Genomic DNA, 27,080 nt, shown 5'->3' on the forward strand with positions numbered 1-27,080 from the left:
TTTCTGTTTGTTGCGAGTTTTTTTTTTTTTCGTTTAAATAAATTTTAAATGTCGCCCCCTGCCGCTGTAATACAACACTTCTTGTTTCTGTGTGACTCGTGGTTAATGTAGATGAACAGATTAGATATATTCCTCTGAGTTATTGGTCTAACATTGAGTACATTAGCTTTATCTGTAGATAATAACATCACTCTGTGGTTTAGAGAGCTCTGGATCTGGATTATCCCGCCATGTTGCCATCATCTTTCCTGTTTTTCCGTAAAAATCGTCTCCTCTCTGGCCCCGCCCACTGCAGCAGTTCAGTTCCCTTTACACACACACACACACACACACACACACACACACACACACTGTTGTAGTTTTACACACAGGGGCAGAGCTAATGTGACTAGCAGTTAGCAGTGGACTGATCATTGATCATCTATACAACCTTTCAGCATGGATTGATAATGTCTGATTGATCCACTGGGACGGCTTTTATCGTCACTCACTATGAACCGGTTTTTTAATGTACCGATAGCTCGGTGCTGGGATGCCGACAGTAGGTCCTCCTACCAGGACCTGTTCACCTCCCTGGACACCAACAAGGATGGAAAGGTGGACGTAGCTGAACTACGGGCTGGACTCCAAGCCAGGGGCGTTTTCAGACAGGGGGCCGCTCAGGTAGGACCCTCTCTACGGGACAGGGGCGACTCTAGCTACTACAGCTGTGGGGGCCACAGTTTGTGATCTGAGGGCCACATTATCAACATTAATGTCAGCATGAGAATAATGATCAACATGTGCATGAATACAGGAAGCTGTAAAGGGTTTTTGTGTTCATTTTGTGTGTTTTTAAGTTATGTCATTTTGTATATATTTGTTGTAATATTTTTGTCTCAGTTTTATATTTTTTGTTTTGTGGTCGTTTTTGATATTTTTTATTATTATTATTATGTGCATTTTGGTGTATTTTTTAAGTAATTTTGTATATTTTTGCCTTCATTTTGTCAGTTCTTGAAGTTACTTTGTATATATTTGTTGTAATATTTTTGTCTCAGTTTTATATTTTTTGTTTTGTGGTCGTTTTTGATATTTTTTATTATTATTATTATGTGCATTTTGGTGTATTTTTTAAGTAATTTTGTATATTTTTGCCTTCATTTTGTCAGTTCTTGAAGTTACTTTGTATATATTTGTTGCAATTGTTTCATTTTTGGAGTCATTTTTGTGGGCGGTTTTTTGTTGTTGGCTTATGGTCATTTTGTATATTTTTATAATTTATTGCATTTTATTGTCTTGTGTATTTTTCTGCTTTTGAGCTTTTTTATTGTCTTGTCTATTTTTCATTTTTGTGGATATTTTTATTTATTTTTTTGGTCATTATTTTTTGACGAATTTGTATATTTCTCTAATTTTGTAGGAATTTTTTTTATTTTTTTAAGTAACTTTGTTTTTATTATTCATTTTTTTCGTGAGTTTTGTGGTGTTTTTAAGTCATTTTGTTGCATTTTCCTTTAATGTGTTTTTATGTGTGATAACTCATATTGTGAATTTATGTTTTCATTTGTGTGTGTTTGAAGTCATTTTGTGTATTTTTGTCAGTTTTTGAAGTCACTTTGCATATATTTGTTGTAATTATTTGATTTTTGGAGTCATTTTTGTGGGTGGTTTTTTGTTGTTGTTGGATTGTGGTAATTTTGTATATTTTTCTCATTTATTCCATTTTATTGTCTTGTTTATTTTTCTGCTTTTGAGCTTTTTATTGTCTTGTCTATTTTTGTGGCCGTTTGGGTGTTTCTATGTCATTTTGTTGCATTTTTTTGTAAATTTGTCAGTTTTTGAGTATTTTTGTTGTTGTTTTGTATGTTTTCGAAGTCATTTTGTGTATTTTCCTGTCATTTTGTTACATTATTTTGTTTGTTTTGTGTGTTGTGAGTCATTTTATGTGTTTTGTTTACATTTTCTATTTTTTCAGCAGTCATTTTTGCGGATATTTGTTATTAGTTTTTTAAATGTTCTTAGTCAATTTGTATATAGTAGTTTTGTGTTTTTTGTTGTGGTCATTTCGTATATTTTTTGAGTCATTTTGGTATATATTTGTTGTCGTTTTATGTGTTTTTGTTATTGTTTTACAAATACAAATGTACGGTGTCCCTTCTGCAGAAGATTGTTTCGTCCGGAGACCAAAACAAAGATGGAAGTCTGGACTTCAACGAGTTCACCAAATACCTGAAGGAGCACGAGAAGAAGCTGAGGCTCACGTTCAAAAGTCTGGACAGAAACAACGACGGTGGGATCGTCTGCAGCTGCTTGATTTTCCTCTGTTTGTTAAAGTCACGTGATCTTATTGTTTGTTTTTCCTTTTGTCAGGACGCATCGACGCCTCCGAGATCCAACAGTCCCTGGAGGAGCTGGGCATCAACGTCAGCAGAGAGGACGCCATGAAGATCCTGCAGAGGTTATAGCACTCATCATCGTCCGCTATTTCATCATAAAACTCAAGTTTACAATGATAAATCACAAACATGACTGTTTCTTAACTCATTTATAATACATTAAAAGCTCATCAAAGAGCACAAGCTGAAATTTAAATGCCAAAACATCAATAGAAAACTATTAAATCCTCAAATCATTTGATTTGCAAAGTGTTTCTTTAAGCTTGTTGTTTGCACAGAGCACCAAAATGCCTGCAGTGGTTTGCAAATGATGGCCCACACAGGCCGAGCAAGCACATGGGAGTTACCATTCAAACCAATAAAGCTAACCACGTAAAACACTTCATAATTAAAGCCTTTAATCTGCAGTCGCTTTTATGGAACAAATTAATAAAATGTAATCATTGTATTGTCAAAAGTAGTTTTGTATTTTCATTTTAAATCTACACAAATTAACTCCAAAAAGACAAAAAAAATACACAAAATGTCAACAGAAGTACCCAAAAAACAATAAAAAAGATTACAAAGATACACAAAATGACACATACAACATACAAAATGACAACAAAGACACATACAACAACCACTTAAACACAAAACATGACAGAAAAACACACAAAACATGACAGAAAAACACACAAAACATGACAGAAAAACACACCACACCACAGAAAAATATACAAAATGTCAACAAAAGTGCATAAAATAACAACTACAACACACAAAAATATTTCAAAGATAAACAAAAAGACTCTTACAACAATGACAATTATTAAAACAATCACTTACGCACATTCAGAATTACTCCAAAGACGCACAAAATGACATAAAAACACTCAAATCAATGACAAAAAAATTCAGAAAATGACACACAAATTAATAACAAAACCCAACACAATGACTCTAAATTAAAAACACACAAAGTACTGACAAAAATTCCATATATGACAGAAAAATACACAAAATCGTTCTGAAAACGTTCAAAATTCTAATGAAAAAAGAAACACAAAATGGTTTCAGAAACACAAATTATCAACAGAAATCGACATAATCACTCTTAAAAACACAAAAAGCAAAAAGAATGCCACACAAACGGACCAACAGCTTTGTTTTCTCTCCTGTGCTAATGCTAATGCTAACATGAATATATCCCATGTATTTCTCAGCATGGACATTGATGGAACGATGATGGTGGACTGGAACGAATGGAGGGAACACTTCCTGTTACGTCCTGCTCACAACCTGGAGGACATCATACGTTACTGGAAGCACTCGTCGGTAAAAATCAAAACACAACTGCGGGAAAAACAAACGTCACGTTGTCTTGTGGTTGTTGTGGATTTTCTGGGAAGGTTTTGTCTCATTTTGGCTCCAACGTTGGAAGATAAAACTGCACTAAGCACTGCACCAACTGCTGGTGTTGCAACTTTTATTGTAGAGTTGTTTAAAAGCGCCATCTACTGGCCCTTAACTGTAATGCTCCTACGTGAGAGCGTACTGATTTTGTCTGTCACGTACTGACAAATTATGTCTGTTGTTGTTGCTTTTGTACAAAACCTGACGTAATTCCTACATACCAGATGTTGTCAGTGAAATGTTGTATTTTTTCTACATGTCCCCTATGTGTGACTGTAGTTCCTGGACATCGGGGACAGTCTGGCCGTCCCAGATGAATTCACAGAAGAAGAGAAGAGCTCTGGTGTGTGGTGGAAGCAGCTGGTCGCTGGGGCAGCAGCAGGAGGCGTGTCTCGCACTGGCACCGCCCCCCTGGACCGGATGAAGGTCTTCATGCAGGTGCATCAACATATAGAACTGATACTTTAGCATAAGAGATAGCAAAAGGTTATAATAACTGTTATCACAGCCGAGATCACAAAACTGTAATTGTGTCTGATCTGAGGGTCACATGATCAACATTTATGTGAAGATAACATTCTAGAATAATCACCAATCTGAGCAATAACACAGGAAACGACAGTTTGTGTGTGTGTCCATGTCAGCTTGTTTATGTTCATTTTATGTGTTTTTGTATTTCATTTGTATCTCTTTTTAGGTGTGTGTTTTTGAAGAAATTTTGTGTTTTTTTTTTGTTTTTGGCCTCATCTGTGTATTTGTCTTTCGCTTTTTAAAGTTTTCTTTTATTTTGTGTATATTTGTTGTGGTTTTGTGTATTTTTGTTGTCATAGTATGTGTTTTGGATTCATTTTGTATCTTTCTATGTCTTCTTTTAGAGACATTTTGTGTATTTGTGTTGTGATTTTGTGTATTTTTGTTGTCATTGTATGTGTTTTGGATTCATTTTGTGTCTTTCTGTCTTCTTTTAGAGACATTTTGTGTATTTGTGTTGTGATTTTGTGTATTTTTCCTCTTAATTTGTGTTTATTTCTGTGTTTTTAGGGTAATATTGTGTAATTTAGTTGTGGTTTTGTGTGTTTTTGGAGTCATTTTGTGAAATTGTATTTTATTTAGTGTGTTTTTCTCACATTTTGTGTATTTCTGTTGTGATTTTGTCATTATTTTATGTGTTTTGGACTAATTTGTATCTTTCTATTTAATTTTTTGAGCAATATTGTGTGCTTTTGTTGTGGTTTTATGTATTTTTCCTCTAATTTTGTGTCTCTTATATTCTGTTTTTTTTGTTGTGTTTTTGTGTATTTTTCTTGTTCTTTTATGTGTTTTGGATTCATTTTGTATCTTTTTATGTGATTTTTAGAGACATGTTGTGTATTTTTGTTGTAATTTTGTGTATTTTTGTTGTCATTTTATGTGTTTTGGATTTATTTGTATCTTTCTATTTCATTTTCTGGAGAAATTGTGTGTTTTTGTTATGGTTTTCTGTATTTTTCATCTAATTTTGTGTGTTTTTGAGTCATGCCTGCTCTACAAGCAGCTTAATAATACATGTGTTTGTCTGACTCAATGCTTCGTTTACTCTGTAGGTTCATTCTTCTAAGATGGGTCTGATCGGAGGCTTTAAGCAGATGATTGCAGAGGGAGGCCTGAAGTCCCTGTGGAGAGGAAACGGGATCAATGTGATGAAAATCGCTCCAGAGACATCAATTAAATTCATGGCTTATGAACAAGTGAGGCGCAGCACTTTCACACACAGTGGGTGATTGATGGAGGATTAAATGACAAGTCATTGATTGGCTTTTCATTAACAGTACAAGAAGCTTTTAACGTCCGAAGGTAAAAAGATTGAGACACACAAGAGGTTCATGGCCGGCTCTATGGCCGGAGCCACAGCACAGACTGCCATCTATCCTATGGAGGTAACACACTGGGATCATCACGTGCACTGGAACACACTTAAACATTGGGATTCACTTAAAGACAATTTGTTCTCTGCCAACGCTGATAAACGGTAGGAGGATGAGAAGAGAATGTGCACACATGTATCTGATCACTGTATCCTGGAATTACAAAGACTTTAACATGTACACTTTAGATCAGACAATTAGAAACTGGCAGGATGGGGGCCACAGGCAACCCCCAGCCCGCAGCCTCAAATGTAAACTCACAAAATGACTCATAATCACACAACACAAGGTAAAAATATTCAAAATGACTGCAGAAATACACAAAACAATGCAAAAATACACAAAATGTACAAATACAACAGAAAATTACACAAATCAAATCCAAAAATGTACAAAATAAATAAAAAAAAATACAGAAAACAACAGAAAAATACACAAAATGACTCCAAAAATAATCTAAATGACTCCAAAAATTGACAAAATGATTCCAGAAATCCACATTATGACAATGAATACACACAAAACAACAGAAAAATATACATATGACTCCAAAAATACACAAAACACCAGAAAAATGTAGAAATGATTCCTAAAATACACAAATGGCAACAAAAATATACAAAATGACAACGAAACGTATAAAACAACAGAAAAATACACAAAATCATGACAAAATACAGAAAATGACAAAAATATAGGTCAACAAAAATGCAAAATGACAATAAACACACATGAAACAACAGAAATATAGGGCAGCAAGACATAAACTCTTTGTTGTTTCCTGTGTTAGTGATCTGATTGGTCATTCATCTGATATTAACATAAATGTTGATCGTGTGATACAATCACGTGTTTGTGGCCTCACTGTATCACATCTCATTTTGGCAGTCCACTCTTCTTTGTATCTGCAGCTAACAGCCACTGCACTGATTTCACTGAAAACAGCAACAAAACAAGACACTTATTGAACCTTGTCTCATTCCTGTTGTCTTTGTCTTGTTGTTTTGTCTCTTCCAGGTTTTAAAAACTCGTCTGACTCTGAGGAAAACAGGCCAGTACGCTGGAATGTTTGACTGTGCCAAAAAGATCCTGAGAAAGGAAGGAGTGAAGGCTTTTTATAAGGGTTACATTCCAAACCTGCTCGGCATTATTCCCTACGCTGGGATCGACTTGGCTGTGTACGAGGTACGGGACCATGTGACCATGTGACCAACCACTGGACTTTGAACCTTTATTTTTGAACTCTGTAACGACTTAAATGGTGTCACATTTCATGTCTAGTGTCTTTTTTCCATTTGAGGAAGTGAATTCTGTATTTCCCATCATCATAGGCTTTAACTAACTGTATGTTGTTCGTTTCAGAGCCTCAAGAACTCGTGGTTGTCGTATCATCCTAAAGATTCTGCTAATCCTGGAATTCTGGTTCTGTTGGGATGTGGAACCATATCTAGTACGTGTGGTCAACTCGCCAGTTACCCTCTGGCTCTGGTTAGGACACGTATGCAGGCTCAAGGTAAACCTGTTCTTCTTCTTCTTCTTCTTCTTGTTTTCCTTGTTGTTTGTTCTTCTTCTTGTTTTCCTTGTTGTTTGTTCTTCTTCTTCTTCTTGCTCTTCTTCCTCTTCTTGCTCTTCTTCTTCTTCTTCTTCTTCTTCTTCTTCTTCTTCTTCTTCTTGCTCTTCTTGCTCTTCTTCTTCTTCTTCTTCTTCTTCTTCTTCTTCTTCTTCTTCTTCTTCTTCTTCTTCTTCTTCTTCTTCTTCTTCTTCTTCTTCTTCTTCTTCTTCTTCTTCTTCTTCTTCTTCTTCTTCTTCTCTTCTTGTCAAAAAAGTCCTAGATTTATCTCAAAGACTGATTTTTTTTTTTTTTACATCATTTTGATTTGTTTTCTCATTCAAACAATGGGAATCGATGCAAAAAAAAAGGAAAAAAAAGTCATTTTTAAACATCAGTTTTTCCAATACGTCATTGTTAAAAAAATAATACCAACATATCCATTCTGTCTTGGTTTTAAATGTGTATTTTGGGATTTTTTTCTTCATAGATTTATTCTTGACAGCCATTTGAAATCTGCCATCTATTAATATGTTGATATTTTTCTCTCAGCTTCTCTGGACGCGTCCGACCAGTCGTCCATGAGTTCTCTGATCAGGAAGATCCTGGCCAAAGACGGATTTTTCGGACTGTACCGAGGCATCCTGCCCAACTTTATGAAAGTAATTCCTGCGGTTAGCATCAGCTACGTGGTTTATGAATACACAAAAACAGGCCTGGGCATCTCCAAGTGATGCCAACGATTTAAAAAAAAAAAAAAGGAACATTTACTGTATTTATACGACTGGAAGACGCCTGATTTCATTTCAACAGAGACTGTTCTTGCTCATCAGATGATGAAGAAGCCATTAATTATTCATGGTTTAAACCAGACTGTAACAAAGCCACATATTCAGCTTTTGTTTTTAAAACTTAGCCTGTTTTTCTGTATTTTCTGAGGGAAAAAAGCCACTTTAGATGATTCCACATTCAGACATTTAATACTAATAATCAACACTTCAACTGTCAACTAAAAATAACCTGAATCAATACTCATTGACACTGGAAACTCCTGTGTGAGAGTGTGTGAGAGTGTGGGCGGAGCCAGTCTTATTATGCAATGCTAAAGCACTCCTCCTCTGATGCTGTGTGATGATAATATTTGAATGTGCCTTCTTACTGTATGAGCTCTTCATTAGTTCTGTAATGTGTGTATTTATGCTCTTGAATGGGATTTATTGGCTGAAAATGTAATAGAAAAACACAACTATTATATTTGTCATATAGCATGCTAAAGAACAATGTACCTGTGTGTTTGTGTGTTTGATTTACTCCGAGAAACAGGAAACTGTTTGCATCCTCAATCGCCACAGAAAATAAGTCTTCCTCGTTGATTTCAGCTGCTCCGACTGCTTTCAGTCATTTGGAGTCGTGAGCAAAAAGATGAGCTGTTGACTTGAATAAAGAAAATATTTGATATACAAATGTTATACCATTCTTTCAGGAATGCTTGCATTAGAGCAGAGATTAGTGACTTTTATTAAAGTGGAAACACCAAAATAAAATGTGTTGTGTCTAATCTGAGGGTCACATGATCAACATTCATGTTGGCATTAGAATAATGACCAATCAGAGCATTAACACAGGGAACAACTGAGTTTGTGTTTTGTTGGGCAGTATTTTTTTTGTCATTTTGTATATTTTCCTGTGGTTTTTGTCATCATTTTGTGCATGTTTGTTGTCATTTTGTGCATGTGTGTTGTCATTATGTACATTTTTGTTGTCCTTGTATATATTCATTTTGTGTATTTTTTTGTGTATTATTGTTTTTATCATTTGTATTCCTCTGTTTTGTGTTTTTGTCATTTTGTGTATTTATATTTTGTGTGTGTTTTTGTCGTCATTTTATATAATATTGTCATAATTTTGTATTTCTTTGACGTCATTCTGTGTATTTTTCAAATGTTTTTGTTTTTTCAGATTTTCTGTGGTTTTTGTCGCAATTTTGAAGTGTATTTTTCTAGTTTTGTGTGTTTTTGAGCATTTTTGGAGCCATTTTGGAATTAAGTGTGTTTTGGAAATTATTTTGTGTATTTTTGTTGATGTATTGTACATTTTTCTGTTGTTTTTATGTGTATTTGTTGTCCAAATGTGGTCCTCTGACTAATTTTGGGCAGCCCTTGGAGTGAATAAAAAATACACACAAAACAACTAAATATCACAAAAATGACAACAAAAACACAAAAATTGACATTAAAAATACAGGGAAAAGGGGAAATTATAAACAAAAACACAAAATTACTCCAAAAATAAATGAAAGGACAACAAAAGTACACAAACAAGACTGTAAAAATGCATAAAATGACATCAAAAACACAAAAAATACAGGAAAACTGACTTCCCAAGCACACACAATTAACAAAATGGCTCTAAATGAAAAAGAAGCAAAAAACAAGAAAATAAGCTATTGTTTTTTCATGCGTTGATGCTCATGTTCGTCTTTATTCTAACTAACGCAAAAAATTAAAATACAATAAATGAATTTACATAAAATAATAATTGACAGCTTTCATAATATTAAGCATGTTGCCATTAAATTGTTTTTCCTCTGGTCATTATTAAAAAAAAAAAAGAACTTTATTTGTCCATCTCTATCACTGTGTGATTGTGGGCGTTGTGATGAGTTTTGTCCTTTCTCTCCTTCCGTAGCCTCCTCAGTGAGCTCAGCAACAGTAGCAGCTGTCTGTAGTTTAGTCTGTTTCTCCTCCTCTAAATACATCTACTGACACTACAGCTTCCAACACAGTCGGTGAGAGTCTTCCTCTTCATTTCAGCACATGAGAAAAGCTGCATTTGTGTGAAGTTACCGTAAATATAGTAGTTTAGAGTAGCGGTAACGCCTCAACGTCAGGTTTACAGCGAGCAGCAGAAGCTAAAAATACTCCATGGACAACAAAACTGTGTCTGTCAGTCAGTCAGTGAGAGAGACTTTATGACCTGTTGATAGTTCAGGTTAAATATTCTTTATCTTTAAGTCTTAATCTCTGAGGAAAGCTCTTCATTTTTTAAAAGTCTCATTTAGCCTCAAATAGCTGTATAACAACTGATGACAACAGGCGGGATTTATCTTATTCTAATGACGTCATAAACAACAGACGCACTAGACCTGACATCTATAACTATTAATTCATCAAGTTAATAATAGAGTTAGACTTTGAGAGGCCCAAATTGCACAAAATCACTGAAAAACAAGAAGAAAAATACACAACATGACTACAAAAGTAAACAGATGGCAAAAAATACAGAAAATTACAACAAAATTATTTAAAAATAGACAGAAAAATGACTAAAATAACAGACAATAATACACCCCCGTAAAAAAAATGTAAAAACCTAAAATAACAGAGGTATATGTTAACAAAATACACAAAATGACTACAAAAACAAACAAAAAGATGGAAAATGAAACAATATAACTACAAAAGCAATACTAACAAGAGTAAACAAAATGACTCCAAAAGTAAACTGACGGAGAAATACGCAAACAAACTCCAGATACAACAGAGACAGAAAAGTATCCAAATTACACCAAACATTAATCAATCAATCAATTAATATTTATTTACATAAAAAAGGTGCTTTTCATATATAAAATGCAGCTCAAAGTGCTTTTACAAAATCTAAAAACACCCACCCCTTACAAACCCCCGTCCACCACACAAAAACTACTACAAAATTATGCAAAATGGCTCCAGAAACAACAAAGAGACAGAAAAATACCCACAATTACACTAAAAATACAGAAAGGACAACAAAAACACACAAAATGGCAACTGGAGCACAAAACATAACAGCAAGATACACAAAAATAAACAAAATGACAAGAATAGCAAGAAGAATACATAGAATGATGACAAAAACACACCAAAACATTTGTTCTTTCCTGTATTATTATTTCAGTCACATTTTCACAGTAACACAAATTTATCTCCTAGTAGACATTTAGCTTCACTAGTAAAGTCTACTCACCCACTAGTGTGCCACAAAATTAGCATTTACTAGAACACTAAAAATATCTCACTATTATTAGTTGTTAATTATTATTATTATTATTAATTATTATTAGTACTTGTAAACAGTTTATAGTTTGCCAGATAGTCAATAGAGTCACTAGTAGTACTAGTAGAGCTAATGTAGATGAAGTTTTCTGTATATTTGCCATATTTTTTTCAAATTTTGTGTTATTTTGTGTTTTTGTAATAATTTTGTGCATTTTCATGTATTTTTGTTGATTTTTGGTATATTTTTCTGTCAATTTGAGTAACATGTTGTCCTGTATATTTTTGTTGTCCTTTTGTGCCATTCTGGAGTCATTTTGTGTAATTTTGTCACCCCTTCCTGTGTATTTTTCCATTGTTTTGTATATTGTCCTCATTTCAATGTATTTTTGTTACTGTTGTGTGTGTTTTTTGGAGTCTTTTTGTTGTTTTTTTGGTGTATGTTCTTTCTGTAATTTTGTGTAGGTAAGTTGTTTTGTATGTTTTTATTGCCCTTGTGTTTTTGTTGTCATTTTGTGTATTTCTGTTGACATATTGTAATTTTTTCTGTTGTTTTTATGTGTATTTGTTTTCTTTTGTTGTCCAAATGCGGCCTCTAACTAATATTGTGTGACCAAAAGAGTACCGGTAAATATATAGAAAACCACACACAAAACAAACTAAATATTACAAAAATGACAACAAAAACACAAAAATAGCAAACAACATTACAGTGAGAAATAGGAAATGTGGATAAAGTTTGCAGCAGGTTGTTGGATATTCTATCTTTAAATATCCCAGTGTTGTTTATCCCAATGTTTGTTCCCATGTGTGTCATAAGTTGCCCTCTCTTCCCAGTTGCTCTATAAATAGCTGGGTGGTGGTGGTGGAGGCATTATGGGCAACACCAGTGACAGGGTGTCATCAGAGCGCCATGGAGGAGGAAAGGCCCAGCGCTCAGACAGCAGCGGCAGCTCCAAGGACCACGAACCCAAGATGGGGGACAGCACGGACGACCCCAACATCTTCAACACCCACGGCCCAGAGTCCAAGGTTCCCAGAGTTTTACCCGTCCCTTTAACAGCACACACAGTGCACATTCACACGTGTGTTGCTTTTAGACGGCAGAGGGAAAGGACGTGACAGCAGACCTCCATGACCCGGTTAAAACGGGTCGTCAGGCCCGACCCACCGTCATCCGCTGGGCCGGAGGGGGGAAGGAGGTGTTTATAGCTGGTTCCTTCAATAACTGGAGCACCAAAATACCCTTAAATAAAAGGTACACACAGTAAAAGGTAAACACAGTTAAAACAGACCCTAAATGGTTTCTCTCTTTCTCTCCAAAGCCATAATGACTTTGTAGCCATTCTGGACCTGCCTGAGGGAGAACATCAGTACAAGTTCTTTGTGGACGGACAATGGGTCCACGATCCTTCAGAGGTAGACGAGTACTATGTTTTTGCCTCAATTTGTGTTTATTGTTGTCATTTTTGCTATTCAGTATTAATTTTGTGTATTTTTTTAAATATATTTCTTTCATTATATATTTATTATATATAATGATATATATTTTATCTGTGGTTTTTGCTGTTTTCTATATTTTTCTCACATTTTGTGTTTTGTTTCTTAAGTCATTTTGAGTATAAATGTTGTCATTTTGTATATTTTTCTTTCATTTTGTGTATTTATGTAGTTGTCTTGTGAGTCTTGCGCGTAATCTTGTGCATTTTTCTGTAATGTTTGTTTTTCTAAAATTGTGTGTGTTTTTCTTTCATTTTATGTTTTTTTCTGTCATTTTGTGTTTTTTTTCTGTCATTTTGTGTTTTTTTCTGTCATTTTGTGTGTTTTTCTATAACTTTGTATGTTTTTCTGTCATTTTGTGTGATTTTTTTATAACTTTGTATGTTTTTCTGTCATTTTGTGTGTTTTTCTATAACCTCATGTGTTTTTCTGTCATTTTGTGTGATTTTTTATAACTTTTTGTGTTTTTCTGTCATTTTGTGTGTATTTCTATAACTGTGTGTATTTCTATAACTGTGTGTATTTCTATCATTTTGTGTTTTTTTTCTATAACTTTGTGTTTTTTTCTGTGATAACTTTTTGCGTATGGCCCTCGGACCACAGACTGAAGCAAACAACAGTAACATAGCAGACTATAAAGGAGGTTGTGGTTTATTTCCTATTGTGCCAGAATCTTTGTATGTGTTTGTATGTGTGTATTAAAAGTAAATTCATTTTCTCGGCACTTAAAACATACAGTTTACATCATGAAATGAGAAATATTCTTTATAACTCATATCAAATACTGTGGATGTAAGATTGTCTCTTACTTTCTAGAGCAGGAAGCTGCTCTCACAATGTGGGATTGTTTGAAAAATGCTACAATTAAGTGTTAAAAAGATGCTCAATAACATTTCTTTCTTTCTTTCTTCATTTTTCAAGGCGGTAGTAACCAGCCAACTTGGAACCACCAACAACCTGATCCAGGTGAAGAAATCGGACTTTGAAGTGTTTGACGCTCTGCAGGTCGACTCTCTGGACAGTTCCGACACATCGGGTCAGTCAAACATCAAAGGAACATCCATGAGGTTTCACTGTAGATGGAATCAGGAAAATGGTTCAAGTCAAATAATAACAGAATAATAATGTAGAAGATATGCAACTTTAATCACACATTTTTGCTTTCATTGTGTGTAGTTTTGTTGTCATTTTGTGTATTATTTTGTACATTTTTGTGTTTTAATAGAGCCATTATGTGTATTTTTTTGGTGTTTTTTCTGTGTATTTCTGTAATTAAAATTTGTGTGTTTTTGTATTTTGTTTCTGTTATTTTGTTCTATTTCTGTTGTCATTTTGTGTATTTTTCTGTAAATTTGTGTAAATTCAGTCATCATGTGTATTTTTGTATTTATTTTACTATTTCTCATTAAATGTGTGTTTGCGGAGTCGTTTGTGTTTTATTATTATTATTTGTGTAGTTTTGTTGTAATTTCAACTATATTTGTGTTATTTTTGTGTATTGTTGTCATTTATGTTTATTTCTGTAATTTTGCATGTCTTCATGAAGTCATTTTGTGTATATTTGTTATTGTTTTGTATATTATTTGTCACTTTGTGTACATTTCTTGTTGTTTTGTGGGTTTTTCGAGTCACTTTGTGTAGTTTTGTTGTCATTTTGTATTGTATAATTTTGCATGTCTTCATAGTCATTGTGTTTATTTTTGTTGCTGTTTTTTTTTTATATTTGTTTTTTGTGGTGTTTTTGAAGAAAGTATTTTTGTCCTCATGTAGTATTTATTTTCTGTAATATTTGTGTGGTTTGGAAGTCATTTTGTTTGTTGTAGATGTTTTGATAGATGAGTTGTAAATGTTGTGTAATTGTGTGATTGCAGACTTGTCCAGTTCTCCTCCCGGTCCCTATGGACAGGAGCAGTACTTGTTTAGACCTGAGGAACATTTCAAAGCTCCTCCAATACTTCCTCCTCACCTGCTCCAAGTCATTCTGAACAAAGACACCAACGTATCTGTGAGAGACTTTCTTACTCACATCTGTTGGTCACTCTGCTTTTACTTTGGTAACCTTTTGTCCTCTGGTTTCCTGTTTGTTGTCAGTGTGACCCCGCCCTGCTGCCTGAGCCCAACCACGTCATGTTAAATCACCTCTATGCACTTTCAATCAAGGTAAAGACAAGTAATCGCACAAAATGACTTCAGTAACACAGAAAATGACAGAAAGATACACAAAAGGACTCCACAAACACACGAAACAGTAACAAAAACACATACAATTACAACATACATACACAAAAACAACAGAAATGTACACAAAAACACATAATGTGAGAAAATGCACAAGATGACTTCAAACACACACTAAATGAAAACAAAAACAGACTGAATGATAATAAAAATACACAAAACATCAACAAAGATACATACAGTAAATACATAAAATCACTCCAAACACATAAAACAACAACAGAAAAACAAACTGAGAGAATAATTTACAAAATGACTCTAAAGACACACAAAATGATTTTAAAAACACACTAATCGACAACAAGAATAAACAAAATAACAAAAACACAGAAAGCAACTACTACAATACACAAAAACGCACAAAACTAAAATACACAACAACAAAAACAAACAAAAGTAAAATACACAATATGACAATAAACACAAAAAACAATTAAATTACACAAAAAACAACTAAAATACACTAAAACAAACAAAAAAAAACCAACTAAAATACCAAATGACAACAAAAATAAACACACACACAGTAACTCTTTGTTGTTTCCTGTGTTAATGCTCTGATTGGTCATTATTCTAATGCTGACACTAATGTTGATCATGTGATCAGATCGCTGTGATAACAGTTGCCCATCACTGGTTTTATTTACTTAATCAATCTTTGGTTTTCCAATAATAATAATTTTAAGTTCATTAATTGTGTTTCCTTTCTATTTCTCTATGATCAGGATGGAGTGATGGTGCTGAGTGCAACGCATCGATACAAGAAGAAGTACGTCACCTCTCTGCTCTACAAACCCATCTAGAGCTCAGCTACAGCCTGTGTGTGTGCGTGAGATTCTGTGACGGAAACTGTTGAATGTTACTGATCACATTTAGAAAATCCTACGTGTTTGAAAGTAGTTTGAGTTTAAAACGTGATATCAACCATAGTTAAACTTTACTAGTATCACATTTAGTTTACTAGTACATTGGGTTTACTAGTACATTGGGTTTACTAGTACATTTAGTTTACTAGTACATTGGGTTTACTCGTACATTGGGTTTACTAGTACATTTAGTTTACTAGTACATTTAGTTTACTAGTACATTTAGTTTACTAGTACATTTGATTTACTAGTACATTGGGTTTACTAGTACATTTGATTTACTAGTACATTGGGTTTACTAGTACATTTAGTTTACTAGTACATTTAGTTTACTAGTACATTTAGTTTACTAGTACATTGGATTTACTAGTACATTGGGTTTACTAGTACATTGAGTTTACTAGTACATTGAGTTTACTAGTACATTTAGTTTACTAGTACATTTGATTTACTAGTACATTGGGTTTACTAGTACATTTGATTTACTAGTACATTGGGTTTACTAGTACATTTAGTTTACTAGTACATTTAGTTTACTAGTACATTTAGTTTACTAGTACATTGGATTTACTAGTACATTGGGTTTACTAGTACATTGGGTTTACTAGTACATTTAGTTTACTAGTACATTTAGTTTACTAGTACATTTAGTTTACTAGTACATTGGATTTACTAGTACATTTAGTTTACTAGTACATTTGATTTACTAGTACATTGGGTTTACTAGTACATTTAGTTTACTAGTACATTTAGTTTACTAGTACATTTGATTTACTAGTACATTTAGTTTACTAGTACATTTAGTTTACTAGTACATTTAGTTTACTAGTACATTGGGTTTACTAGTACATTTAGTTTACTAGTACATTTAGTTTACTAGTACATTTAGTTTACTAGTACATTGGATTTACTAGTACATTGGATTTACTAGTACATTGGGTTTACTAGTACATTGGGTTTACTAGTACATTGAGTTTACTAGTACATTGGGTTTACTAGTACATTGGGTTTACTAGTACATTTAGTTTACTAGTACATTTAGTTTACTAGTACATTTGATTTACTAGTACATTTGATTTACTAGTACATTGGGTTTACTAGTACATTGGGTTTACTAGTACATTTGGTTTACTAGTACATTTAGTTTACTAGTACATTGGATTTACTAGTACATTTAGTTTACTAGTACATTGGGTTTACTAGTACATTTAGTTTACTAGTACATTGGGTTTACTAGTACATTGGGTTTACTAGTACATTGGGTTTACTAGTACATTGGGTTTACTAGTACATTTGGTTTACTAGTACATTTAGTTTACTAGTACATTGGATTTACTAGTACATTTAGTTTACTAGTACATTGGGTTTACTAGTACATTTAGTTTACTAGTACATTGGGTTTACTAGTACATTTAGTTTACTAGTACATTTAGTTTACTAGTACATTTAGTTTACTAGTACATTTAGTTTACTAGTACATTTGATTTACTAGTACATTGGGTTTACTAGTACATTTAGTTTACTAGTACATTTAGTTTACTAGTACATTGGATTTACTAGTACATTTGGTTTACTAGTACATTGGGTTTACTAGTACATTGGGTTTACTAGTACATTTAGTTTACTAGTACATTTAGTTTACTAGTACATTGGATTTACTAGTACATTTAGTTTACTAGTACATTGGGTTTACTAGTACATTTAGTTTACTAGTACATTGGGTTTACTAGTACATTGGGTTTACCTGTACATTGGGTTTACTAGTACATTTAGTTTACTAGTACATTTGATTTACTAGTACATTGGGTTTACTCGTACATTGGGTTTACTAGTACATTGAGTTTACTAGTACATTGAGTTTACTAGTACATTGAGTTTACTAGTACATTGGGTTTACTAGTACATTGAGTTTACTAATACATTGAGTTTACTCGTACATTGGGTTTACTAGTACATTGAGTTTACTAGTACATTGAGTTTACTAGTACATTTAGTTTACTAGTACATTGGGTTTACTAGTACATTTAGTTTACTAGTACATTGAGTTTACTAGTACTCCAGTAGACTTTAGCGGTCACTCGTACTACTAGTTAGCGTCATATGCTAAAAAGGGCAGGAAAAGTTCATTTATTTATTTATTTTTTATATAAATATTTAAAAATATTCCAACCAATCAGGGAGCTGGATTTGGTTCTAATCCCTCCTACTTCATTTGCATTAAATCTACTAGTACTACAAGTGAATATTTTAGTTTTACTAGTACTACTACTAGAGTTCAAACAGTTTGTTTTACTTACTTACTAATACTGTTTCATAACCAAATTATTTTAACCATTTCCAGCTCTCTGATTGGTTGGGGAAAAAATTCAGCCAATGGGAAGACTGAATTTGCTTTTCCCCACCCCCTTATTTGCAGAGAAGGTTTACTCATTGTACCGGTACTAGCGACACCTTTTGCATGTCTAGTAGTCTACTTTTTCACTAGTAAACCCAATGTTAGGACTAGTAAAGCTTAACTATGCTTTATATCACATTTATGCTCAAACACTTTTCCTAAAAGAGAGTTTTTTTTGTGTTTTTACCAAAGTTTTTCAGACATTTTACCCATTTTGTTGGATTTGTTTCCTTGTGTGTGAAAGCAGAGTTTAGCTGCTGCTTTTATTCTTTATGTTGGTTCATGAGTGTTTGAACTCCTAACTACTGTAACGTCTGCTGTGTTGCATTATTTTTAAATATATTATTATGTTATTGTGTAAAGTTAGTTGGACTGTGTGCAGCTGATTTAAGGCCTTTTTTTTAAAAGCCTGGAATGTTAACATTTGCGGTGAAGTTTGGTCCAAAGAAGAGTTTTTAAAGACATGAGAAAAGTGTGCAATATTACTGAGTTTATATGGAGTTAAAATGTTTTATTGTAACATTGTTGATTAAATGTTTCAAAGGGCTTTGCTGAAGGATGAACTGGTTTGTAAATAAAGGCTCGTCCAGTCACAGCAGCTCATTGTGCTTATTGTTTGGTTTCTAATATGAAAAGATTATACTCCGAGTTTTTCTCGTGCACAGCTCTGTTTTCAAGTTGGTGTCAGCATCGCTCACTTTCCAGCTTACTTTCCAAAAGAAGATTTGCACAATTTTCCACCGTTAAGTCAAAAGTGTGCATGCGCAGCAAGCAAAAACTAGCTTGGGACGAGCACATACGACAGCCATACGTAAACATATCACCAGAATGATTGACAGTTAGGAGAACCAATAGTCTTGATGATCCACTCGGATATTGAAGCCAAAATAACATCCTCCACAATACCTTTAAATCATCTATCATCAATAAACAGAATTCACAGAGAGGGGAGGAACATAAATTATCTTTATATGCGGATGATTTATTAATATACAGACCCTTTCCAAAAAATTTGAATATCATGGAAAAGTGGTTTATTTTCTATAATTCCATTCAAAAAGTTAAACTTTCATAGATTATAGATTCAGGGCCCACAATTTAATGATTTCAAGTATTTATTTGTTTATTTTTTATATAATTTGGGCTTCCAGCTCATAAAACCCACGCAAACAGGATTTCAAAAAATGTGAAGAAATCACCATTTACTTCTCAGTTTTGCAGAAAAAAAAAAGGAGGAGCAGAAGGACTGGACTGATGGCCAGTGGTCCAAGGTCCTTTTTTCCGATGAAAGTGAAGTGTGTCTTTCATTTGGGAATCAAGGTCCAAAGGAGAGAAGGAAGACGGGTGAGGAACAGAACAGAACATTGCACCCCAAATCATGACTGACTGGATATTTCACACTGGACCTCAAGCAGCTTGGGTTCTGTTCCTCACCTGTCTTGTCAAGGTTCCATGGTTAGCACTCAGGACCTTAAATCCAGTGATCTGAGATCAAGTCTCAGTGGAATCTCATGATGTCAATCAGGAGGCTTTCTTTAGTGTAGTTACCTCAGAAAAAAGTTCCAAAAAGTTTACATTTCTCTGATTTCCTTTCCTCTGTTTTGAGTCGCCCATTTTTATACCTTACTATAGCCTTACCGCTGATTTGAGTCATTCGAGAGCCCCTCTGGGGTCCCTGGTGTAATGTTAGCTCTCTGAGATCTGAGTTCAAGTCTCAGTGGAGTTGTTTAAAAACTGTTCTCTCATTTTAATGCTTTCATTAGTTTTGAGTTGTTTGAATTTCTTTCTAACCCGAACCCATTTTTATGCCATACTATAGCCTTTCCTCCGTTTTGAGGCGTTTGACATTTTTTTTACCCATTTTTATGCCTATCTCCGTTTTTTGGCGTTTGACATTTTTGTGAATGTTTTTTTTGCCTTACTATAGCCTTACCACCGTTATGAGTCATTTGAAGTTTTTTGAAATTTTCTCATGCAAAACATAAAACACCTCCCTTTCGAGGCATTTGAATTTTTTTGTCCATTTTTATGACTTACTATAGCCTTATCTTCGTTTCGAGGCATTTGAACTTTTTTCAAATTTTTGAAAAATTTTCCGCCATACATGTTTTTGCCTTACTATAGCCTTTCATTAAAAAAAAATTTGCAAAATTGTGATTTTAAGGGTTCCATGGTGTAATGGTTAGAACTCTGGATTCTGAATCCAGTGATCTGAGTTCAACTCTCAGTGGAACCTCATGATGTCAAGTACAAGTCTTTAGTGTATAGTTGAGAAAAAAAATCAAATATGTGTGCATTCTTATGTCATACCTTATGCCTTACCTCTGTTTCGAGGCATTTGAATTTAAGAAAAAAATGTTTATGCCTTACTGTAGCCTTACCTCTGATTTCAGGTGTTTGTCATTTTTTTCTCATTTTCAACTTTTTTCTCATTTTTCATGCTTTACTACATTTTGATCCCAGTTTAAGTGTGGTCATCATATTTGCACCAGTTTTTAGGGTGTTCCGATAGCATTATCTCAGAAAAAAAAAAAAAAAAAAAGTTTTTCAACTTTTATGCCTTACTATAGCCTTACCTCTGATTTTAAGTGTTTGTCACTTTTTTCTCATTTTTCATGCCTTACTGCATTTTCATACCAGTTTAAGTGTGTTCATCATATTTGCACTAGTTTTTTGGGTGTTTTGAAAATATTATCTGAGAAAAAATAAATCGAAAGTTTTTCAACTTTTATGCCTTACTATAGCCTTACCTCTGATTTTAGGTGTTTGTCATTTTTTTTCTCATTTTCAACTTTTTTCTCATTTTTCATGCTTTATTACATTTTGATCCCAGTTTAAGTTTGCTCATCATATTTGCACTAGTTTTTAAGGTGTTCCGATAGCATTATCTCAGAAAAAAAAAAAAAAAAGTTTTTCAGCTTTTATGCCTTACCTCTGATTTTAGGTGTTTGTCACTTTTTTCTCATTTTTCGTGCCTTACTGCATTTTCATACCAGTTTAAGTGTGTTCATCATATTTGCACTAATTTTTAGGGTGTTCTGATAGCATTATCTCAGAAAAAAAAAAAAAAGTTTTTCAACTTTTATGCCTTACTATAGCCTTACCTCTGATTTTAGGTGTTTGTCATTTTTTTCTCATTTTCAATTTTTTTCTCATTTTTCATGCTTTACTACATTTTGATCCCAGTTTAAGCGTGCTCATCATATTTGCACTAGTTTTTAGGGTGTTCCGATAGCATTATCTCAGAAAAAAAAAAAAAAAAGTTTTTCAACTTTTATGCCTTACCTCTGATTTTAGGTGTTTGTCACTTTTTTCTCATTTTTCGTGCCTTACTGCATTTTCATACCAGTTTAAGTGTGTTCATCATATTTGCACTAGTTTTTTGGGTGTTTTGAAAATATTATCTGAGAAAAAATAAATCGAAAGTTTTTCAACTTTTATGCCTTACTATAGCCTTATGTCTGATTTTAGGTGTTTGTCATTTTTTTCCCCCTCATTTCCAACTTTTTTCTCATTTTTAATGCTTTACTACATTTTCATGCCAGTTTAAGTGTGCTCATCATATTTGCACTAATTTTTAGGGTGTTCTGATAGCATTATCTCAGAAAAAAAAAAAAAAAGTTTTTCAACTTTCATGCCTTACTATAGCCTTACCTCTGATTTTAGGTGTTTGTCATTTTTTTCTCATTTTCAATTTTTTTCTCATTTTTCATGCTTTACTACATTTTGATCCCAGTTTAAGCGTGCTCATCATATTTGCACTAGTTTTTAGGGTGTTCCGATAGCATTATCTCAGAAAAAAAAAAAAAAAGTTTTTCAACTTTTATGCCTTACTATAGCCTTACCTCTGATTTTAGGTGTTTGTCATTTTTTTTCTCATTTTCAACTTTTTTCTCATTTTTCACGCTTTATTACATTTTGATCCCATTTTAAGTGTGCTCATCATATTTGCACTAGTTTTTAGGGTGTTCCGATAGCATTATCTCAGAAAAAAAAAAAAAAAGTTTTTCAACTTTTATGCCTTACTATAGCCTTACCTCTGTTTTGAGTTGTTTAAAATATTTTCAGCAATTTTTATGCCTTACTATAGCCTTTCCTCTGAAAAAAAGAATTTGCAAAATCCTGATTTTAAGGGTTCCATGGTGTAATGGTTAGCACTCTGCACTCTGAATCCTGTGATCTGAGTTTAACTCTCAGTGGAACCTCATGATGTCAAGTACAAATCTTTAGTGTATAGTTGAGAAAAAAAATCAACTATGTGTACATTCTTATGTCATACCTTATGCCTTACCTCCGTTTCGAGGCATTTGAATTTAAGAAAAAAATGTTTATGCCTTACTATAGCCTTACCTCTGATTTTAGGTGTTTGTCACTTTTTTCTCATTTTTCATGCCTCAATGCATTTTCGTACCAGTTTAAATGTGCTCGTCATATTTGCACTAATTTTTAGGGTGTTCCGATAGCATTATCTCAGAAAAAAAAAAAAAAAAGTTTTTCAACTTTTATGCCTTACTATAGCCTTACCTCTGATTTTAGGTGTTTGTCATTTTTTTTCCCCTCATTTCCAACTTTTTTCTCATTTTTAATGCTTTACTACATTTTCATGCCAGTTTAAGTGTGCTCATCATATTTGCACTAATTTTTAGGGTGTTCTGATAGCATTATCTCAGAAAAAAAAAAAAAAGTTTTTCAACTTTTATGCCTTACTATAGCCTTACCTCTGATTTCAGGTGTTTGTCATTTTTTTCTCATTTTCAATTTTTTTCTCATTTTTCATGCTTTACTACATTTTGATCCCAGTTTAAGTGTGCTCATCATATTTGCACTAGTTTTTAGGGTGTTCCGATAGCATTATCTCAAAAAAAAAAAAAAAAAAAAAGTTTTTCAACTTTTATGCCTTACTATAGCCTTACCTCTGTTTTGAGGCATTTTAATTTTTTTGAAATTTTCTTATGCAAAACATAAAACACCTCCCTTTTGAGGCATTTGAAATTTTTTTGCCCATTTTTATGCTTTACTATAGCCTTACCTCTGTTTTGAGTTGTTTAAAATATTTTCAGCAATTTTTATGCCTTACTATAGCCTTTCCTCTGAAAAAAAGAATTTGCAAAATCCTGATTTTAAGGGTTCCATGGTGTAATGGTTAGCACTCTGGACTCTGAATCCAGTGATCTGAGTTCAATTCTCAGTGGAACCTCATGATGTCAAGTACAAATCTTTAGTGTATAGTTGAGAAAAAAAATCAACTATGTGTGCATTCTTATGTCATACCTTATGCCTTACCTCCGTTTCGAGGCATTTGAATTTAAGAAAAAAATGTTTATGCCTTACTATAGCCTTACCTCTGATTTTAGGTGTTTGTCATTTTTTTTTTCTCATTTTCAACTTTTTTCTCATTTTTCATGCTTTATTACATTTTGATCCCAGTTTAAGTGTGCTCATCATATTTGCACTAGTTTTTAGGGTGTTCCGATAGCATTATCTCAGAAAAAAAAAAAAAAAGTTTTTCAACTTTTATGCCTTACTATAGCCTTACCTCTGATTTTAGATGTTTGTCATTTTTTTCTCATTTTCAACTTTTTTCTCATTTTTCATGCTTTACTACATTTTGATCCCAGTTTAAGTGTGCTCATCATATTTGCACTAGTTTTTAGGGTGTTCCAATGGCATTATCTCAGAAAAAAAAAAAAAAAAGTTTTTCAACTTTTATGCCTTACTATAGCCTTACCTCTGATTTTAGGTGTTTGTCACTTTTTTCTCATTTTTCATGCCTTACTGCATTTTCATACCAGTTTAAGTGTGTTCATCATATTTGCACTAGTTTTTTGGGTGTTTTGAAAATATTATCTGAGAAAAAATAAATCGAAAGTTTTTCAACTTTTATGCCTTACTATAGCCTTATGTCTGATTTTAGGTGTTTGTCATTTTTTTCCCCTCATTTCCAACTTTTTTCTCATTTTTAATGCTCTACTACATTTTCATGCCAGTTTAAGTGTGCTCATCATATTTGCACTAGTTTTTAGGGTGTTCCGATAGCATTATCTCAGAAAAAAAAAAAAAAAGTTTTTCAACTTTTATGCCTTACTATAGCCTTACCTCTGATTTTAGGTGTTTGTCACTTTTTTCTCATTTTTCATGCCTTAATGCATTTTCGTACCAGTTTAAATGTGCTCGTCATATTTGCACTAGTTTTTAGGGTGTTCCGATAGCATTATCTCAGAAAAAAAAAAAAAAAGTTTTTCAACTTTTATGCCTTACTATAGCCTTACCTCTGATTTTAGGTGTTTGTCATTTTTTTTTCTCATTTTCAACTTTTTTCTCATTTTTCATGCTTTACTACATTTTGTTCCCAGTTTAAGTGTGCTCATCATATTTGCACTAGTTTTTAGGGTGTTCCGATGGCATTATCTCAGAAAAAAAAAAAAAAAAGTTTTTCAACTTTTATGCCTTACTATAGCCTTACCTCTGATTTTAGGTGTTTGTCACTTTTTTCTCATTTTTCATGCCTTACTGCATTTTCATACCAGTTTAAGTGTGTTCATCATATTTGCACTAGTTTTTAGGGTGTTCCGATAGCATTATCTCAGAAAAAAAAAAAAAAGGTTTTTCAACTTTTATGCCTTACTATAGCCTTACCTCTGATTTTAGGTGTTTGTCATTTTTTTTTCTCATTTTCAACTTTTTTCTCATTTTTCATGCTTTACTACATTTTGTTCCCAGTTTAAGTGTGCTCATCATATTTGCACTAGTTTTAGGGTGTTCCGATGGCATTATCTCAGAAAAAAAAAAAAAAAGTTTTTCAACTTTTATGCCTTACTATATATAGCCTTACCTCTGATTTTAGGTGTTTGTCACTTTTTTCTCATTTTTCATGCCTTACTGCATTTTCATACCAGTTTAAGTGTGTTCATCATATTTGCACTAGTTTTTTGGGTGTTTTGAAAATATTATCTGAGAAAAAATAAATCGAAAGTTTTTCAACTTTTATGCCTTACTATAGCCTTACCTCTGATTTTAGGTATTTGTCATTTTTTTCTTCTCATTTTCAACTTTTTTCTCATTTTTCATGCTTTATTACATGTTGATCCCAGTTTAAGTGTGCTCATCATATTTGCACTAGTTTTTTGGGTGTTTTGAAAATATTATCTGAGAAAAAATAAATCGAAAGTTTTTCAACTTTTATGCCTTACTATAGCCTTATGTCTGATTTTAGGTGTTTGTCATTTTTTTTCCCTCATTTCCAACTTTTTTCTCATTTTTAATGCTTTACTACATTTTCATCCCAGTTTAAGTGTGCTCGTCATATTTGCACTATTTTTTAGGGTGTTCCGATAGCATTATCTCAGAAAAAAAAAAAAAAAGTTTTTCAACTTTTATGCCTTACTATAGCCTTACCTCTGATTTTAGGTGTTTGTCATTTTTTTCTCATTTTCAACTTTTTTCTCATTTTTCATGCTTTACTACCTTTTGGTCCCAGTTTAAGTGTGCTCATCACATTTGCACTAGTTTTTAGGGTGTTCCGATAGCATTATCTCAGAAAAAAAAAATAAAAAGTTTTTCAACTTTTATGCCTTACTATAGCCTTACCTCTGATTTTAGGTGTTTGTCACTTTTTTCTCATTTTTCATGCCTTACTGCATTTTCATACCAGTTTAAGTGTGTTCATCATATTTGCACTAGTTTTTTGGGTGTTTTGAAAATATTATCTGAGAAAAAATAAATCGAAAGTTTTTCAACTTTTATGCCTTACTATAGCCTTATGTCTGATTTTAGGTGTTTGTCATTTTTTTCTCATTTTCAACTTTTTTCTCATTTTTAATGCTTTACTACATTTTCATCCCAGTTTAAGTGTGCTCGTCATATTTGCACTATTTTTTAGGGTGTTCCGATAGCATTATCTCAGAAAAAAAAAAAAAAAAGTTTTTCAACTTTTATGCCTTACTATAGCCGTACCTCTGATTTTAGGTGTTTGTCATTTTTTTTTTTCTCATTTTCAACTTTTTTCTCATTTTTCATGCTTTATTACATTTTGATCCCAGTTTAAGTGTGCTCATCATATTTGCACTAGTTTTTAGGGTGTTCCGATAGCATTATCTCAGAAAAAAAAAAAAAAAGTTTTTCAACTTTTATGCCTTACTATAGCCTTACCTCTGATTTTAGGTGTTTGTCATTTTTTTCTCATTTTCAACTTTTTTCTCATTTTTCATGCTTTACTACATTTTGATCCTAGTTTAAGTGTGCTCATCATATTTGCACTAGTTTTTAGGGTGTTCCGATGGCATTATCTCAGAAAAAAAAAAAAAAAGTTTTTCAACTTTTTTGCCTTACTATAGCCTTACCTCTGATTTTAGGTGTTTGTCACTTTTTTCTCATTTTTCATGCCTTACTGCATTTTCATACCAGTTTAAGTGTGTTCATCATATTTGCACTAGTTTTTTGGGTGTTTTGAAAATATTATCTGAGAAAAAATAAATCGAAAGTTTTTCAACTTTTATGCCTTACTATAGCCTTATGTCTGATTTTAGGTGTTTGTCATTTTTTTTCCCTCATTTCCAACTTTTTTCTCATTTTTAATGCTTTACTACATTTTCATCCCAGTTTAAGTGTGCTCGTCATATTTGCACTATTTTTTAGGGTGTTCCGATAGCATTATCTCAGAAAAAAAAAAAAAAAGTTTTTCAACTTTTATGCCTTACTATAGCCTTACCTCTGATTTTAGGTGTTTGTCATTTTTTTTCTCATTTTCAACTTTTTTCTCATTTTTCATGCTTTATTACATTTTGATCCCAGTTTAAGTGTGCTCATCATATTTGCACTA

General features: G+C 32.9%; 2 protein-coding genes and 2 non-coding genes across 4 annotated transcripts; all 4 read left to right on the plus strand.

Moving 5' to 3' along the window:
• Window positions 1-192: 192 nt before the first annotated feature.
• LOC114479064 (calcium-binding mitochondrial carrier protein SCaMC-1-like) lies at window positions 193-7,986 on the plus strand. The gene is made up of 10 exons (XM_028472518.1): window positions 193-663; window positions 2,146-2,272; window positions 2,353-2,440; window positions 3,584-3,695; window positions 4,053-4,211; window positions 5,357-5,500; window positions 5,582-5,689; window positions 6,695-6,862; window positions 7,040-7,190; window positions 7,779-7,986. The coding sequence occupies exons 1-10, from the start codon at window positions 493-495 to the stop codon at window positions 7,958-7,960; spliced, it is 1,410 nt and encodes a 469-aa protein (XP_028328319.1). The 5' UTR covers window positions 193-492; the 3' UTR covers window positions 7,961-7,986.
• A 1,899-nt stretch (window positions 7,987-9,885) lies between these two features.
• Window positions 9,886-16,096, plus strand: prkab2 (protein kinase, AMP-activated, beta 2 non-catalytic subunit). Its single transcript, XM_028472522.1, has 8 exons — window positions 9,886-10,014; window positions 12,101-12,295; window positions 12,364-12,521; window positions 12,589-12,682; window positions 13,685-13,799; window positions 14,635-14,768; window positions 14,855-14,923; window positions 15,727-16,096. Exons 2-8 carry the CDS (start codon window positions 12,140-12,142, stop codon window positions 15,802-15,804), a joined length of 804 nt encoding a protein of 267 aa, XP_028328323.1. The 5' UTR covers window positions 9,886-10,014; window positions 12,101-12,139; the 3' UTR covers window positions 15,805-16,096.
• Window positions 16,097-20,426: 4,330 nt separating this feature from the next.
• trnaq-cug (transfer RNA glutamine (anticodon CUG)) lies at window positions 20,427-20,498 on the plus strand. The gene has a single exon. It is a non-coding gene; the product is annotated as a tRNA-Gln (tRNA).
• Window positions 20,499-23,387: 2,889 nt separating this feature from the next.
• trnaq-cug (transfer RNA glutamine (anticodon CUG)) lies at window positions 23,388-23,459 on the plus strand. Its single transcript has one exon. It is a non-coding gene; the product is annotated as a tRNA-Gln (tRNA).
• The last annotated feature ends 3,621 nt before the right edge of the window (window positions 23,460-27,080 follow it).

Source organism: Gouania willdenowi, chromosome 17 (assembly GCF_900634775.1).
Source record: "Gouania willdenowi chromosome 17, fGouWil2.1, whole genome shotgun sequence".
In the NCBI taxonomy this organism is placed as follows: Eukaryota; Metazoa; Chordata; class Actinopteri; order Blenniiformes; family Gobiesocidae; genus Gouania; species Gouania willdenowi.